This window comes from Ascidia mentula, chromosome 6 (assembly GCF_947561715.1).
Source record: "Ascidia mentula chromosome 6, kaAscMent1.1, whole genome shotgun sequence".
NCBI classification, from domain to species: Eukaryota; Metazoa; Chordata; class Ascidiacea; order Phlebobranchia; family Ascidiidae; genus Ascidia; species Ascidia mentula.
The window spans coordinates 446,487-464,779 of record NC_138571.1 but is presented as its reverse complement, the minus strand read 5'-3'; the positions used below and the strand labels follow the sequence as shown (position 1 = coordinate 464,779).

The 18,293-nt window shown below is 41.8% G+C and overlaps 1 protein-coding gene across 1 annotated transcript; it reads right to left on the bottom strand.

Moving 5' to 3' along the window:
* Positions 1-4,295: 4,295 nt before the first annotated feature.
* Positions 4,296-11,739, bottom strand: LOC145906411 (uncharacterized). The gene is made up of 8 exons (XM_082993827.1): positions 11,712-11,739; positions 11,474-11,583; positions 11,220-11,405; positions 10,779-10,965; positions 5,846-7,569; positions 5,277-5,438; positions 4,661-4,885; positions 4,296-4,385 (listed from the first exon to the last, which is right to left on the bottom strand). Exons 1-8 carry the CDS (start codon positions 11,737-11,739, stop codon positions 4,296-4,298), a joined length of 2,712 nt encoding a protein of 903 aa, XP_082849953.1.
* Positions 11,740-18,293: the final 6,554 nt, after the last annotated feature.

Here is an 18,293-nt window from a genome sequence, read left to right as displayed (position 1 = left end):
TGCTGTACTTTGTTTCTGCGGGTCGCAGGTGCTTGCTAAAGAAAGCCAACGGCTTCCAAATTCCATTGATTTGCTGGGGCGGAAAACGTTGAATGACTAAAACTTTGTCAGGAAGTGGCTGAGCACCGTTGCAATCAATTCGATGTCCCAGAAAATCAATTTGTGCTTTTCCGAAAACGCATTTATTCACGTTAATGACAAGGAAGCAAGTCGTTGAAAAGTTGTTTGAGATGTGTGCGGTTTAACGAGGAACTCGCAACCAGTATGTCATCTAGGTAAACAAAGGTGAAATCCAATGATTGACAAACAGAATCCATAATGGCGAATCTATTTGAAAGTTCCAAGTGTCTCATCATGGAGGCTGTCAGGGTACGTAACAGATCATTGCATATCTTAAATGCTGGCAATAAACATGCGTGTACGATTTCATTGCGGATTTTGTGACATGCACTTTGCCACAACTAATGATGCCAGATCACATGTAAATGAATGTAACCGATATGCGGTTTGTGAGGATTGTGGCAAGATGTTTAATTTATTCTGCTAGATTAAGTGAATAATATTTTCCATCCATGATTGCTTTTTGGTTTATTTCACTTCGCAACATCAAACGACACCGAGAGAGACATTGCATGGGAGCGCAGAAGCGCGCGATGTTAGTTGATCGTGATTGTCCTGTTTCGTATGTAGAACCGTCTTTGTTAAAACCAGTTTATTTTATAGTTTTTTGAATAAATCTTGGGCGAAAATTCACCCTCAATTGTAACCCCTGAAAATACATAAAGCGACCCACGTGGGTATCACGTCTCACATGTTGTAAAATACTAATGTAAATTCCCCCCTCAAGAATTTCAAACTTAAAGTCGCCGATTGTGGTTACTGCTGCGCCAAATTGTCAACAACATTTTTCGTCCATTTTTACCGAAACTCCAGGTTTCAATTTAGAAACATCACGTCAAGTGTCCTGGAAGTCATATAATGTCCATTATTAGTCTCAGTATAAGGGGAAATGCTACAGTTAGGAGTTACATGGAGACATGAATACTGTCAGCATTAAACTGACGTAGTTTGTTGCTTTAATTTCGATGCTTTACTTTTTTATTCCGACTAAGACATGAAATCACTCACCGGTTTCTTCAACAGTTTAATCTTCTCGTATAGATGTTTGGCACCAACGCTTGTCAGACCGCATGCACCCAGATGCACTTGTTCAATGTTTTGGATGCAGTCGGCCACGTAAACCGCACCACGGTCTTCTATATTGTTGTTGGAGAGACTGAGCATCTTCATCTGAATGAAATAATCAACGTTAAACAAAGTGTGAATAACAACACAGATAAGTGATATCAAAAAACAATAAGTTCAATACACGAATCAAACCAACAATAATTAATTTGCATTTTGGCAAAGCCGATGATGTCATATCACATGCAAATGAGTGTAACCGATGTGCGGTTTGCGAGACCTGTGGCAAGATGTACGTTTAATTTGTTCGCGCTTGAGCGCATAAGCGCGCGATGTAAGTTGATCGTGATTTTCCTGTTTCCACTTTGTAACACATTGGGGGCGTGGGCGCAGCGAAACGATTTCGCGTTTGCCCGTTGACGCCTGATAGTGCGACACCAGGTACCGACATCAGTAGTCGAATCCCAACGAGGTAAAGCTCCCGAGTTTTTCATTAACTTAGCGTGACTTCGACGTCGGACAACACGATTCGGGACCCACTTCGCTACGTTGTGGATTTCTCTGAACCGAATCAAAGTCACGTGTTTCCTGCATGCGAGCAAATGGAATCCATTGCCGGGCAATACAGTGACGCGATGACTAATCTAGGCTTGTCAAAGCCAAAAACGCGAAACAGGACCACGTTAGCGGATGCGTTAAGCGTGAGCGACCTCGGGTAAGACAGTTTCCTTATTAACTGTATTTGAATGTTTTCATTGCATTTATTGCAGAAGTCCAAAATCTCCGCCTGCTTTGCGAAACACGATCGCTACCGACACAAGATTATATTCAGGCAATTTCGTGCAATGCCGTCCAACCTCATATTCTAACCATGGCCGCTAGAGGTTCTCGGTTTCTTTGATTTACTTCAGTCATTTGAAAGCTCTGAAACGAACACAAAGTGATCGCGCGATGCGTTCGTGTATTTACACCGTGAATTTTACAGCGACCTGAACACAATCGATACAACGTGTTTATTTTCATCGAAACCCATCCCAGGGCATCGGGCGAACGGGAAATTACAACGCGTACTTTAGCGATTGATGAGGGGTAAGTGTGTTTTGAAGTACATCAAGAAAAGTAAATCACCACGTTTGTGAGGAAATTTGACCCGGCATGAAAACTGTGCGTTTAACCACGTGCGTGTTGTCAATCAGGGTCGACATTACTCAATGTTTGGCGTTGGAGAATTTGTAGCAAAAAGATTTTTTTCAAAATTCGCTTCTTTGAGTTACGTGCGATTTACGCCGTCTCTTTGCAAGAAGTTCGCAAGGCTGCGAGAATAGAGGGAAAAATGAGGCAAAATGCATAGGAAACGAAACCAAAACGACGCAAATGTTTGGCTCAAAAGCGCGTGTTTGAGGACAGTGTTGAGTTTGTTGAGATTTTTTGTTGCTACTCCTTTAAAGTAAAGACGTCTGAACTGGAATGCTGACGTAATTTCAGCTTCACTAAGAAGGGTAGAGGAGAATGCTGAGCATGAATTAGGGTCATTTTCAGTGTTACTGCTTAAACAAACAAAGAAGGTTATGGGAAAATCACATTCCAGGTTTGTTGCATTATTTGTTCAAGATAAGGAGATGATGTGTTATCAAGAGATCTTCATGCTGGTGGTTTGATTTTAATGAAAATATAATATTTGATTTGTAAATTTCGACCCAAGGTTAATGCTGACAATCCGACGATTTCAATACTTCGACACCGGGTTGAAAAACAATGAATTTAAAAAGTTCTGCAAAGAAAGCATTTGCAGAATGGAAAAGAGAGAGTGGAAAATGTATTTTACCAAAACCGACGATGTCATATCGTATGCAAATGAATGTAACCGATGTGCGGTTTGTGAGGATTGTGGCAAGATTTTTAATTTGTTCTGACTGATTTAGTGAATAATATTTTGCATCCATGATTGCTTTTAGGTTTATTTCACTTCACGACATCAAACGACACCGAGAGATACATTGCGGGAAGCCCAGTGGGTCGTGATTATCCTGTTTCCTTTTTGTAACACATTGGGGGTGTTGCTTAATTTTGCTCTATATATTTAAGTTTGCATTCATGGACTTAGGTTGCATTTCCAGTCTGTCATTGTTCGGAATCTTCTTTCCACTGGGTTGCGTTGTGTTTTTTCGCGTCCTTCTGTGTGATTATTTCCCAGCCGTTTTGGCGTCAAATTAATCTCAAAACATGCCTAGTTTCCAAACAACATGTTTTTCCAGACATGTCTAGTTTGTGTTTGTCACAAATTACGTGGTTTCAGGTCAAGTTACGTTGTATTGTGACGTCATAGTTTGATTGTGATGGGTGAAATGCTGTACAGAGGTAACGAAATCATTATTAAAAAAGTGAGCAGACTGTCAACAGCTTATTCTGCAGCAGTAAAGCCAGTTTCAAAACACGCCAATTAAACTAACCCGAAAGCGTCGCCCAAGAAAAACAGTCTTGGGTCAGACGCGACAGTGTTGTCAAGTGATTTGATGGCTATTTTGAAAGTGTTTAGTTTGGTCAATAAGTTTTCCCCGTGTAACTGTCCTTTAACGTCTTTTAGTAATCGCCCTTTCCTTGATCTCCGCTGACCGTTAGTTGTCTTTGTTCTCCGCTTTATATAATGGGTGCTGTCAAGTTGTGCTCTGTTTGGATTGCATGATTCTTCAACTTCCCCTGAGCGTTTGGGCGTAAACTCACTAAGTTTGGCGTTGGTATAATGGCGTTTGTTAATTTCGTATCCAAAATTGTTCATGGTAAATAAATATTGTTGGAATGTTTGCATCAGGTTTTCAAGTAAAGTCAGGTTATGAAAACACAAGAAACAAAACTCACGTGCAAGCTTATGTCAAATGCGTTAATCAAATAAATTTCCTATCGATCATAAATATTATTGTTAAGACTCGGCTTGAGGCTCATATTTGACAAATAGGTCGAAACAGGAGACCTGGGCTCAGCGAAACGATTTCGAGTTTGCCCGTTGACGCCTGACAGTGCGACATTGAGTACCGACATCTGTAGTCAAATTTTACCGAGGTAAAGCTCTCGAGTTGTATAATGACCCCGGCACACAGATGCTTTTTATTAACTTAGCGCGGCTTCGACGTCGGACAACACGATTCGGGACCCCAGTCGCTACGTTGTGGATTTCTATGAACTGAATCAAAGTCACATGTTTCCTGCATGCGGGAAAATGGAATCCATTACCGGGCAATACAGTGACGCGATGACTAATCTAGGCTTGTCGAACCCCGACTTGATACCAAAAACATCCACGTTAGCGGATGCGTTAAGCGTAAGCAATCTCGGGTAAGACACTTTCCCTCTTCGCTACTTTTGAATGATGTCATTCTCCAATAATCCAAAATCTCTGCGTGATTTGCAAAACATGCTTGCGATCGGCGTACAAAACAAAATAATTTACTGGTATAAAAATGCGTAAACAACATCTTACCGGTTTGCTTCTCCTTTGAATGACGAAGGTGAGATTTTCGAGGTCGGTCGGGAGGAGTGATGAGTTACTGAGGTCGATCTCATCAGGGAGTAAGGAGGACACGATTGAAGTTATCTCCTCATCGTTTACTTCATGAGCCCAGCTGCAACATCGAAGTATCGCTTTGTTGGTCGGTTCCCCCATATACGACGATGCGAGATTCTTCAGCATCTTCTTCTTAGCTTCCTTGTACATTGCAGACAAAGCGAATTAGTAGAGCATGATTCCTACATCGTCACAGAATGTTTCAATTGAAAATCAACTTAAATTGCCAAAATTAACTAAAATGTGCCCCTGCTTTATTGTTTGTATTGTTTTGCGTCACTCGGCTCCTCTTATAAAACAAATGAACCTAACGCACAACACCTCTAGTACGCTGACATTTTCATACGTGTTGGAAGCATTCATTACAATACAAAAATAAATATTTTTAATTGGAATTGCTTTTCTGGCACTTAGTTTCTAAAGTGTTTATTGGAAACTACGTGCCAGAAAAGCAATTCCGATTAATTAGTATGCCCGGCAACAAAAAAATTGCAGTATGAATATTGTTCCTTTGGACAGAGAAATCACTCACCGGTTTCTTTAACAGTTTAATCTTTTCGTATAGAAATTTGGCACCAACTCTTTTCAGACCGCATCCACGCAGATTAACTTGTTCAATATTTTGGATGCAGTTTGCCACGTAAACCGCACCACGGTCTTCTATATTGTTGCCCGCGAGGTTGAGCAGTTTCAGCTGAATGAAATAATATCAATGTTAAACAAAGTGTGAATAACAATAACACAAATATTCAAGTAAATACTGGCGTGTAACAACAAAATATAAAGACGAAACAACACAGATCTCCCGCTAAAATTAAGCGCACAAACAATAGTTGGCGACTGTGATGTCATATTACGACCGAAATGACGACTTGTACCGAAACGATGCAGCTATGGACGCGCTTCTTTCAATCAATTCATTTATCCGACGAAGAAGACTTTATATTGGAGGGAGTTAAACACCAAACATTAAATATTGTAAGTTTTTTGAGGGACCAATCATATTATGTCCTCACCAACCCAAATATTGGGGAAAGTCCCATGCGCCCCCTTCTCCAGGATTTGCGGCATGGCTACAGAAATGCATAAACAACATCTTACCGGATTGCTTCTCCTTTGAATAACGAAGGTGAGATTCTCGAGGTCGGTCAGGAGGAGCGATGAGTTACTGAGGTTGAGCTCATCTGGGAGTAAGGAGGACACGGATGAAGTTATCTCCTCATCGTTCGCTTCATTAGCCCAGCTACAACATCGAAGTATCGCTTGGTTGTTTGGTTCTGGCCTTATCTCCTCATAGTTCGCTTCACGAGCACAGCAGCAACATCGAAATATCGCTTGCTTGGTTGTCTTCTCCATATACGACGATGCGAGATTCTTCAGCAGCTTTTTCTTAGCTTTCCAATCTTCACGTGAACATCCAGGAATTATGGCTTCAATGTCGTTGAAAACTGAAGAATAGCAAATTCCGAACGCGAACTTGGCAACAACCTCCCATCTGTCCTTGGTAAGTCGGGTGTATTGTTTCTTGAATGCTTCTAACGGCATGAACGTCATCAGGTAAACCGCGGAGAAGAATTCTTGCCAAATGAGATGTGAAAAATATCTACGTTTATGTCCGTCCAGTATTGTCAACTTTAAGTTTCCATGCTTTGTAATTGAGGTATTCAGAAAAGCATGAACTGTTGAGTCATTCAGTTTTGCATTTTTGAAATCCTGCACTTTGAAGACAACTTTCTTGTTCCGAAATCCGTCCCAGGCCAGTTTTGAAAGTTCGTTTAACTGTCTATTTGTATTCTTCAGGTGTTCAGTTTGTGAGTATTGAACACAAGTATATGCCAGAACACGAGTAAGCGAAACATGCTGACTATCATCATCATGACTCAGCAGATAGTTGACGGTCAGTATGAAATTAACCGGAACGTAACAGTAAGAGAACATGTTGGTGTTTTGTTCAAGTTTGTTCTGTACAGAGTTATATCTTGTACCGCATATCTGTTGTCCAAGTTCTCTCTGTGATTTTGGAGTTAAGCCGAGTATCTGAACGATAAACCTTGGTCGATGTGAAGGATGGAGTTTGTAGAATGGAGCTGGTCTTGACGTGAATATCTTCCGGGAACGTGGAAGCAAGTTTCCACTCAGTAAATGCTTGAGATAAACTTCTGCTTTGTTTTCTTTATCCAAGAGGGGTGTAGGAGCTTTAGTTGAAAATGATTTAAAAGCTGATTCATCTACTCCGTCGAAAAATAAGAGAACATCTGGATCACCATTGATTGCTTGCCTTATGCCCTGAGCTACCTCTGGATTGTATTCCCAGCTAAGTAGCATGGTGTGGAGGAGAAACCGAAGGATAGTCATGCTTGTTTCGAAATTTATATTTCGGATTACAATGTAGAAGATGAAAGATATTTTCCCAAACAACTCTCTATGCAAAGCTTGTGAATCCCATTTTTTGCACGAAGTAGTTTTCCCGATGCCCGCTTGACCAACAACACCGACAATATTTCCATACTTTTCCACGTAGTGGCGTTTTGCTTCCACTTGCTCGGGTTTAAATTTCTGTTTTGCTTCTCTTTGTGCAGTTTGCTTTGCACGAGTAAACATTTCTTTAGGGCTGATGTCACCGGATGGTCGATCGTAAACTTTAGCCAACTCCTCTCTAAGATGGTAATGTCCTTCTGCTTGAAACTCGTCATCAATTTGTTGTGGTTTACTGACTATGGATAGGTTGACTGGCGTTATGTTTCGTTGGGTAAATTCTGAAAGTGATGATTCCTCACTGGCGATAGATTCCACTTTATCTTTTAAAGTTGACTTCAGTTCTTCGCCTATAACAATGTTTTTTACTTATAAATTTCCAAATTTCTTTCGTAATGATTTCGAAATATCGTAACGAATTTGCATATACATTGAGTGTACCAAACTACAGAGATGAACCACCGTGGAGCACACTATGACCAAACGGAACTGCTTGGTAACCGATAGTGCTAAAGGCCTAAACCTAATTCTCAGTATGGGGTACCATACAGATCGACGCTGACCAAAAGGTACCACAAAGTGGAATTTAGTGTTCCCGCTATAGTGTAAAAGCTATAACAGTGCCACTTAACAGCTGCACTGATGAGACCTTACAGGTCTAAAGAGTGTGTACACCCTGTTTGCAGCTTTCAATTATTATGACTTTTGTTTGCATATTTTTGTCGGATTCTGTACAAGTGAACGTAGGTGTAAGTACCAGATTAAACGACGTGTTGTTAGCTTTGTTTTTTCACATATTTCGTTTACCTATCTTTATTTTCACCTCTGGTCATTACTCAAGTAAACTTTATATTTTTTCACCTCATTTTTATGTTTGTCATGATTTGTTTTACCTAGAAACTCGATTAGTTTTGTACGCTTGAGTAGTTTTGTTTTAAGGTAGATGTGTAACACGTTGATTGGTCGGGATGTTGGCGGGCGAAATAATGAGTGACATAACCCGGTTGTTTACTTGTGGTGGTTCGTAAAGAGGTTGAATTTGTTTTGCTGAGAGAGAAACGCTGAGTTGTGTAGGCAGAGTATTTGTAATGTTTTGTGTTCCCATCAGAATATTCTTAAGTCAATTTATTCCGCAAACTATGAAAGAATAATCGCATAACTGATTTGAGTGAGAAGAACTAATTGTTTTGTCGGTTGGTGCTGACAGGAGGACAATAAGGTCCATATCAGCCAGCACCACTATGGTCAGGTTTAAGTGAAACTGTAATAGCTGCGATACAAAACTTTATTAAACTGTACACAGATGTCTTCAACATAAACAAAAGAAAATGCAACAAACAGCAAACAACAGCACAAAAATAAAAACAAACAACAAGACAACATTACAACAGTGAATTAATAAAAACAACTTCACAATTTGCATCGAATCAATGTGAGCACAAGCATAATAATAACAACAATCCGTTCTACTACAAAGCCCAAAGCAGGTAATCTGTGTAATCATATAATCCAGTCATCGATAATTTATGAATATGCAAATTGCATGTGAGGCAATCGTATATGCGTGCTGATAATGAAGGAGGCATAATTAGCCATGGAGTCTAAATGCCTCATCAAAACCAACACAATACCTGGGGATGACCACGTGGCTAATATAAGGATTGATGTTGCATTGAATTTGCAGACAAGGCATTCTCGGCCAACAATCTAATGACCGCCATTCACGTAAGTTTTTGCATACAATGGTCGTGAAGTGATTTAAATGCTTTTGGGATATAATTGTACGAAGGCTACGCTAGGTAAAAGGCTAATGTAGAAGCACGACATATGTTGTGTTGATGAATTTGTGTAATGGAAAAAGAATTGATTCTGAAAATTGGAGTTACGTGGAAAAAAGGCAAATCATGCATGCATTTTTTCTTGGTCATACAATTACTCTGAGCTGTGTTGTACAAGGACTGTTTGTTATTTAAATTAAATGCGATTTTTTTGTGATGCACCTGGATTTTAGTGTAGAATGTGCAAATCCTTAAATTATCCAACACCAAACTAATGTGTTCCAGTCCATAATAAACATTGGGTTTTTGTGTTTTAAATAATTTCTAACCTTTGCTCAACAATATATGAAGACATTCCAGAAAGACATCAAACTTGTGTGCCAAGAAGTGCAACGATTGTGGAACACCTCTGATTGCATTTTGCATATTGTTATCCTAACTGTACGCGAAACGTTTCTGTGTGACGTCGGGCGTCACTCACCACCTAATGTTTGGCTTGGAATTTCTCCAGGAATCGGTTGTAGTTTTGGTATCGTGGTAAATTTGTTACACGCTAATTGTGTTGTATAGTTTTTATACGTCATGTGCATGATGGTCCTGTCACACATGGGAGTTCATCTTGACCGCGCGCGTAACCAGATTTTATCGAAAGGCCTTCAGTGCAGATTAACCTGGACGTTCACCAAGTAAGGGTTGGCAAACGTTGCTCGAAATCGTAGTTTTGTTTGGGTTTGCTATTAGTTTAAACCTATGATATCTCGCCCCTTGAAAGTTAAGCAGAATTTCAGGGTTGACAACTAACTTCGGTTACACAAGTAATCATTCCACCACCGGTGTGTGTGTGTGAGTTTTCACTAATTTCGATATTATGTTCGTAATCCGAATAAAGCGTTGGCAACTTTAGTTCAAACAGAAGGTAAGCACTGTTGACTAGTGTAATGTGTACATAAGTAACCGTGTTTGCAAACTGTTACATGGTGTTGACTGTGTACAACTTGTAATGAACAATGCATGGAAAATGTTCCTTTGACACCGATGTAAATTTAATCGCTGTCAGAAAAAGAACGTTCAACACTAGAATTACAAACGCATCGATTTCTACTCAACAAACTTTAATGATATCGCGATATTAGTTGATAAATATGCCATGCAGAAAACTAAATTTTCTGACTTTTACTAACTTTTATTCCAGTTTCAGAATTACTATTAATATAAATTGAGCAGAGACTAAAGTTATGGGTGTTGGGTAAAGTGGTTAATATTATAAACCGTAACCCTGATATGCTGTTGTACCCCTGACTTTAACGTTGAGCCGATTTCGACTCTGTGTCTGGCAGATATTTCTATTGTGTTTAAATATTTTGATGTAACTGCATCTTTGCTAAACACAAACACAGATATGAACACGGATAGAATGTAAACGACCAAATCGCTAACACGGTTTAAACCATGATCAAAATGTGTGTTGTTTTATTTCATTGCTGTTGTGCTTAACACCATCAATTGCTCCACGCAAGAACTGTTAATATAGAGGAGAGGTGCGTTTCTGACGTCACATTAACATAATCTTCAGTGTGACGTAATATGAGGTTTAAAGGTAGATAAACCTTTTTAAATGGTCGAATTTTTGACAAAACTAGAACAAAAGTTAGGAAAAAGTCAAAAAAATTTTCTGAAGCAAACCGGGTTGTTGGTAATTTCAATTTTTGTTTTTATGCTGGAAGCTACAACCTGTAGAGTTTGCTTGCAGACAACACTATATTCTACCAATGTATACTCACATTTTTCCTGTATTTGTGATTGTAAGGTGTGTTGTTGTGGTGTTGTATGTTCAACAGCGTTGACCTGTTGTGGTGCTGTATGTTGAACAACGTTGACCTGTTGTTTGATCGTAACTGGTCCGGTACAGATTGGTCCAGTTGTGTGGATGTGTTGGTCGCCAAGGACAGGGCCTTCTCCTTGGATATTCTGCATGTTAAATGGTGTAATAGTCAGGTTTGAAATAGGCAGTTAGGTGTACCCGGTGTGTAGTTGATATAACAAAAATATCGACAAGTTACACAAATCTCAGACAGAATATTTTGTAACAACAAGTTATTAGTTCAAAAAAATAAACAACACATGGATTGGGCCTCAAAAAGAAAATCTAACTTCGTCATGCATTGATTGAAAATACCAGCAGGCCCAGCAACATTTACCACACAGGGGAGTCACCGACTTACAATTTCACGTTCTCCAGATGTTCCTGGAAGATCAACCAGGTTATGTTGGCTGGTCGTTGGTAGAACATCCAGCATTTGTTCAGGGTTTTCTACACTTTTAGGAGCAGTTTGATTCACATCTTCATCTGCATCACTCGATTCCTTACTGGAGCTATGTTGTGATGAGTCATCCGTCGTTTGTGATGACTAAGCATAATCACACAGTACATTGAAGTAGAGTTTTTGTTTTAATTTTTTTCTGTGTCAAAACATACCACTACACGTTGTGTGGATGTGCCTGGAACATCAATTATGTCATGTTGGCTGGTCGTTGGTAGAACATCCGACATTTGTGAGAGGTCATCGACATCTCTTGAACTCCCAGCTTGATTGATATATGTATGTTTTAGTGTTGTATGGAACATGTGAATTTTTATCACATCAAATAAATTTATCAACGTGTCTGAAGCAATGTTATAAAGACTCATTTGATAGGATTTGATTTGACTTTACCTTGTTCTTGGGGTGAATAATATGACATCTTTGCCTGAAAATATTTGAATCGATTTGAAACAAAATGGAATAAATAAATTGTTACTGATGCTGCCAGGCATATTTTATTGCCTAATACTGCACTTCTGGCAAACTTTATTGTATTTACGTTTCTCAATAAAATGGAATAAATATAATATTTAAAAAAACATTTGTTATTAAGGAATGGTAGCAATGATATTCGGCCTTTTTCATGCAACGTATAACTTACCTTATTTTGGGTTTGGTTAGGTTATCAACATTACTTGATACAAGTTCAATTCACTTTCGACCATAATACAAATAATATCCTTCAATAAAACCTAGTTCCTAAACCTGCAGGTTTCATTGCACGAGGTCAGACATACAACATTTAAATGCAGGCTCCATTAATTAAGTAACAAAACCTAACTTTCGTAGCTAAAGGTTCCTTTGATAGCATGAAACAAACCCTACGCATTTATTTGGACGTCACACATATGATAATAATTTAATCAACTTCTTGCATTCACAACAACAAACCTTCGTTAAAAAACAGTTTCCCAAATACGTCACGCTTCAGTGAACACTCTGCTCTTTCTGGGTTGATCGTACATTTGGCAAGCTGAGGTTCCCGGTAAACATTAACTTCCACAGCGACAAATTTAAAAGCTTTGCTTCTCTCAAACCTGGGAAACTAAAACTTCTATAAAATCACCGTTTTCAGATAATATTGTTTTAAAAAAGAATACTTTCAGATTATCTGTTGTCGTTTAAAGTTAGTTTTGATCTTGTCAGACTGACAACTGACATCAACATTCACCAACCGCTTACTTCGTTCAACTTCGATGGAACTTCACACACGACTGTTTTGTTAAAACTTTAAAATATCGTATACTGACAACATAGAGTTTTGTGTAGAAAGAATTGGCTGGTACTTGAATTCAATCGAAAAGACAAAATTTTAAATATGTGACCTGTGTTTAACATGAGGATGGCGAAGGTTCGATGTTCTACCAGATGAAGAACATTTCTTACTCGTTAAACTAACCTGGTAACAGAACAAACAACAAGTCGGCTTTATGACGGGACAAAAGTCAATTTTTATGTTTTGTCAACAGAACGCCCCTACTTACTAATATACTGGTGTTAGTTAACACCATATAAGGGCATGGAACGAATGATGTCAAACATTAATGTTTGTCGCTACGTGAGCGTTTTTTCGTACATGATCCCAAACCCAGTGTTTGCCACAAAGATACTCCCCGCACAGTGGGACGATGTGGTTGGCGTCAAACACCGACATCTGATGCGAACCGTTTCTACTCAAGAGCGACATCTAGCGTATCACCTACTGTGTCTGGAGGGAAGAAGGGAATGAGATTTAGGTGAAAGTTCACCGCTCAGTGGGACGATGTGGTTGGCGTCAAACACCGACATCTGATGCGAACCGTTTCTACTCAAGAGCGACATCTAGCGTATCACCTACTGTGTCTGGAGGGAAGAAGGGAATGAGATTTAGGTGAAAGTTCACCGCTCAGTGGGACGATGTGGGCGTCAAACACCGACATCTGATGCGAACCGTTTCTACTCAAGAGCGACATCTAGCGTATCACCTACTGTGTCTGGAGGGAAGAAGGGAATGAGATTTAGGTGAAAGTTCACCGCTCAGTGGGACGATGTGGTTGGCGTCAAACACCGACATCTGATGCGAACCGTTTCTACTCAAGAGCGACATCTAGCGTATCACCTACTGTGTCTGGAGGGAAGAAGGGAATGAGATTTAGGTGAAAGTTCAATGCACAGTGGGACGATGTGGTTGGCGTCAAACACCGACATCTGATGCGAACCGTTTCTACTCAAGAGCGACATCTAGCGTATCACCTACTGTGTCTGGAGGGAAGAAGGGAATGAGATTTAGGTGAAAGTTCACCGCTCAGTGGGACGATGTGGTTGGCGTCAAACACCGACATCTGATGCGAACCGTTTCTACTCATGAGCGACATCTAGCGTATCACCTACTGTGTCTGGAGGGAAGAAGGGAATGAGATTTAGGTGAAAGTTCAATGCACAGTGGGACGATGTGGTTGGCGTCAAACACAGACATCTGATACGAACCGTTTCTACTCATGAGCGACATCTAGCGTATCACCTACTGTGTCTGGAGGGAAGAAGGGAATGAGATTTAGGTGAAAGTTCAATGCACAGTGGGACGATGTGGTTGGTGTCAAACACCGACATCTGATGCGAACCGTTTCTACTCAAGAGCGACATCTAGCGTATCACCTACTGTGTCTGGAGGGAAGAAGGGAATGAGATTTAGGTGAAAGTTCACCGCTCAGTGGGACGATGTGGTTGGCGTCAAACACCGATATCTGATGCGAACCGTTTCTACTCAAGAGCGACATCTAGCGTATCACCTATTGTGTCTGGAGGGAAGAAGGGAATGAGATTTAGGTGAAAGTTCACCGCAGAGAGGGACTATGTGGTTGGCGTCAAACACAGACATCTGATGCGAACCGTTTCTACTCAAGAGCGACATCTAGCGTATCACCTATTGTGTCTGGAGGGAAGAAGGGAATGAGATTTAGGTGAAAGTTCACCGCAGAGAGGGACTATGTGGTTGGCGTCAAACACAGACATCTGATGCGAACCGTTTCTACTCAAGAGCGACATCTAGCGTATCACCTACTGTGTCTGGAGAGAAGAAGGGAAGGAGATTTAGGTGAAAGTTCACCGCACTGTGGGACGATGTGGTTGGCGTCAAACACCGACATCTGATGCGAACCGTTTCTACTCAAGAGCGACATCTAGCGAATCATCTACTGTGTCTTGAGAGAAGTAGAAAAGGAGATTTAGGTGAAAGTTCACCGCACAGTGGGACGATGTGGTTGGCGTCAAACACCGACATCTGATGCGAACCGTTTCTACTCAAGAGCGACATCTAGCGTATCACCTACTGTGTCTGGAGAGAAGAAGGGAAGGAGATTTAGGTGAAAGTTCACCGCACAGTGGGACGATGTGGTTGGCGTCAAACACAGACATCTGATGCGAACCATTTCTACTCATGAGCGACATCTAGCGAATCATCTACTGTGTCTTGAGAGAAGTAGAAAAGGAGATTTAGGTGAAAGTTCACCGCACAGTGGGACGATGTGGTTGACGTCAAACACCGACATCTGATGCGAACCGTTTCTACTCATGAGCGACATCTAGCGTATCACCTACTGTGTCTGGAGGGAAGAAGGGAATGAGATTTAGGTGAAAGTTCAATGCACAGTGGGACGATGTGGTTGGCGTCAAACACCGACATCTGATACGAACCGTTTCTACTCATGAGCGACATCTAGCGTATCACCTACTGTGTCTGGAGGGAAGAAGGGAATGAGATTTAGGTGAAAGTTCAATGCACAGTGGGACGATGTGGTTGGTGTCAAACACCGACATCTGATGCGAACCGTTTCTACTCAAGAGCGACATCTAGCGTATCACCTACTGTGTCTGGAGGGAAGAAGGGAATGAGATTTAGGTGAAAGTTCACCGCTCAGTGGGACGATGTGGTTGGCGTCAAACACCGATATCTGATGCGAACCGTTTCTACTCAAGAGCGACATCTAGCGTATCACCTATTGTGTCTGGAGGGAAGAAGGGAATGAGATTTAGGTGAAAGTTCACCGCAGAGAGGGACTATGTGGTTGGCGTCAAACACAGACATCTGATGCGAACCGTTTCTACTCAAGAGCGACATCTAGCGTATCACCTATTGTGTCTGGAGGGAAGAAGGGAATGAGATTTAGGTGAAAGTTCACCGCAGAGAGGGACTATGTGGTTGGCGTCAAACACAGACATCTGATGCGAACCGTTTCTACTCAAGAGCGACATCTAGCGAATCATCTACTGTGTCTTGAGAGAAGTAGAAAAGGAGATTTAGGTGAAAGTTCACCGCACAGTGGGACGATGTGGTTGGCGTCAAACACCGACATCTGATGCGAACCGTTTCTACTCAAGAGCGACATCTAGCGTATCACCTACTGTGTCTGGAGAGAAGAAGGAAAGGAGATTTAGGTGAAAGTTCAATGCACAGTGGGACGATGTGGTTGGTGTCAAACACCGACATCTGATGCGAACCGTTTCTACTCAAGAGCGACATCTAGCGTATCACCTACTGTGTCTGGAGAGAAGAAGGGAAGGAGATTTAGGTGAAAGTTCACCGCACTGTGGGACGATGTGGTTGGCGTCAAACACCGACATCTGATGCGAACCGTTTCTACTCAAGAGCGACATCTAGCGAATCATCTACTGTGTCTTGAGAGAAGTAGAAAAGGAGATTTAGGTGAAAGTTCACCGCACAGTGGGACGATGTGGTTGGCGTCAAACACCGACATCTGATGCGAACCGTTTCTACTCAAGAGCGACATCTAGCGTATCACCTACTGTGTCTGGAGAGAAGAAGGGAAGGAGATTTAGGTGAAAGTTCACCGCACAGTGGGACGATGTGGTTGGCGTCAAACACAGACATCTGATGCGAACCATTTCTACTCATGAGCGACATCTAGCGAATCATCTACTGTGTCTTGAGAGAAGTAGAAAAGGAGATTTAGGTGAAAGTTCACCGCACAGTGGGACGATGTGGTTGACGTCAAACACCGACATCTGATGCGAACCGTTTCTACTCATGAGCGATATCTAGCGTATCACCTACTGTGTCTGGAGGGAAGAAGGGAATGAGATATAGGTGAAAGTTCAATGCACAGTGGGACGATGTGGTTGGCGTCAAACACCGACATCTGATGCGAACCGTTTCTACTCAAGAGCGACATCTAGCGTATCACCTACTGTGTCTGGAGGGAAGAAGGGAATGAGATTTAGGTGAAAGTTCACCGCTCAGTGGGACGATGTGGTTGGCGTCAAACACCGACATCTGATGCGAACCGTTTCTACTCAAGAGCGACATCTAGCGTATCACCTACTGTGTCTGGAGGGAAGAAGGGAATGAGATATAGGTGAAAGTTCAATGCACAGTGGGACGATGTGGTTGGCGTCGAACACCGACATCTGATGCGAACCGTTTCTACTCAAGAGCGACATCTAGCGTATCACCTACTGTGTCTGGAGGGAAGAAGGGAATGAGATTTAGGTGAAAGTTCACCGCTCAGTGGGACGATGTGGTTGGCGTCAAACACCGACATCTGATGCGAACCGTTTCTACTCATGAGCGACATCTAGCGTATCACCTACTGTGTCTGGAGGGAAGAAGGGAATGAGATTTAGGTGAAAGTTCACCGCTCAGTTGGACGATGTGGTTGGCGTCGAACACCGATATCTGATGCGAACCGTTTCTACTCAAGATCGACATCTAGCGTATCACCTACTGTGTCTGGAGGGAAGAAGGGAATGAGATATAGGTGAAAGTTCAATGCACAGTGGGACGATGTGGTTGGCGTCGAACACCGATATCTGATGCGAACCGTTTCTACTCAAGAGCGACATCTAGCGTATCACCTATTGTGTCTGGAGGGAAGAAGGGAATGAGATTTAGGTGAAAGTTCACCGCAGAGAGGGACTATGTGGTTGGCGTCAAACACAGACATCTGATGCGAACCGTTTCTACTCAAGAGCGACATCTAGCGTATCACCTATTGTGTCTGGAGGGAAGAAGGGAATGAGATTTAGGTGAAAGTTCACCGCAGAGAGGGACTATGTGGTTGGCGTCAAACACAGACATCTGATACGAACCGTTTCTACTCAAGAGCGACATCTAGCGTATCACCTACTGTGTCTGGAGAGAAGAAGGGAAGGAGATTTAGGTGAAAGTTCAATGCACAGTGGGACGATGTGGTTGGCGTCAAACACCGATATCTGATGCGAACCGTTTCTACTCAAGAGCGACATCTAGCGTATCACCTATTGTGTCTGGAGGGAAGAAGGGAATGAGATTTAGGTGAAAGTTCACCGCACAGTGGGACGATGTGGTTGGCGTCAAACACCGACATCTGATGCGAACCGTTTCTACTCAAGAGCGACATCTAGCGTATCACCTATTGTGTCTGGAGGGAAGAAGGAAATGAGATTTAGGTGAAAGTTCAATGCACAGTGAGACGATGTGGTTGGCGTCGAACACCGACATCTGATACGAACCGTTTCTACTCAAGAGCGACATCTAGCGTATCACCTACTGTGTCTGGAGAGAAGAAGGGAAGGAGATTTAGGTGAAAGTTCACCGCACAGTGGGACGATGTGGTTGGCGTCAAACACCGACATCTGATGCGAACCGTTTCTACTCATGAGCGACATCTAGCGAATCACCTACTGTGTCTGGAGGGAAGAAGGGAATGAGATTTAGGTGAAAGTTCAATGCACAGTGGGACGATGTGGTTGGCGTCAAACACCGACATCTGATGCGAACCGTTTCTACTCATGAGCGACATCTAGCGAATCACCTACTGTGTCTGGAGGGAAGAAGGGAATGAGATTTAGGTGAAAGTTCAATGCACAGTGGGACGATGTGGTTGGCGTCAAACACCGACATCTGATGCGAACCGTTTCTACTCATGAGCGACATCTAGCGAATCACCTACTGTGTCT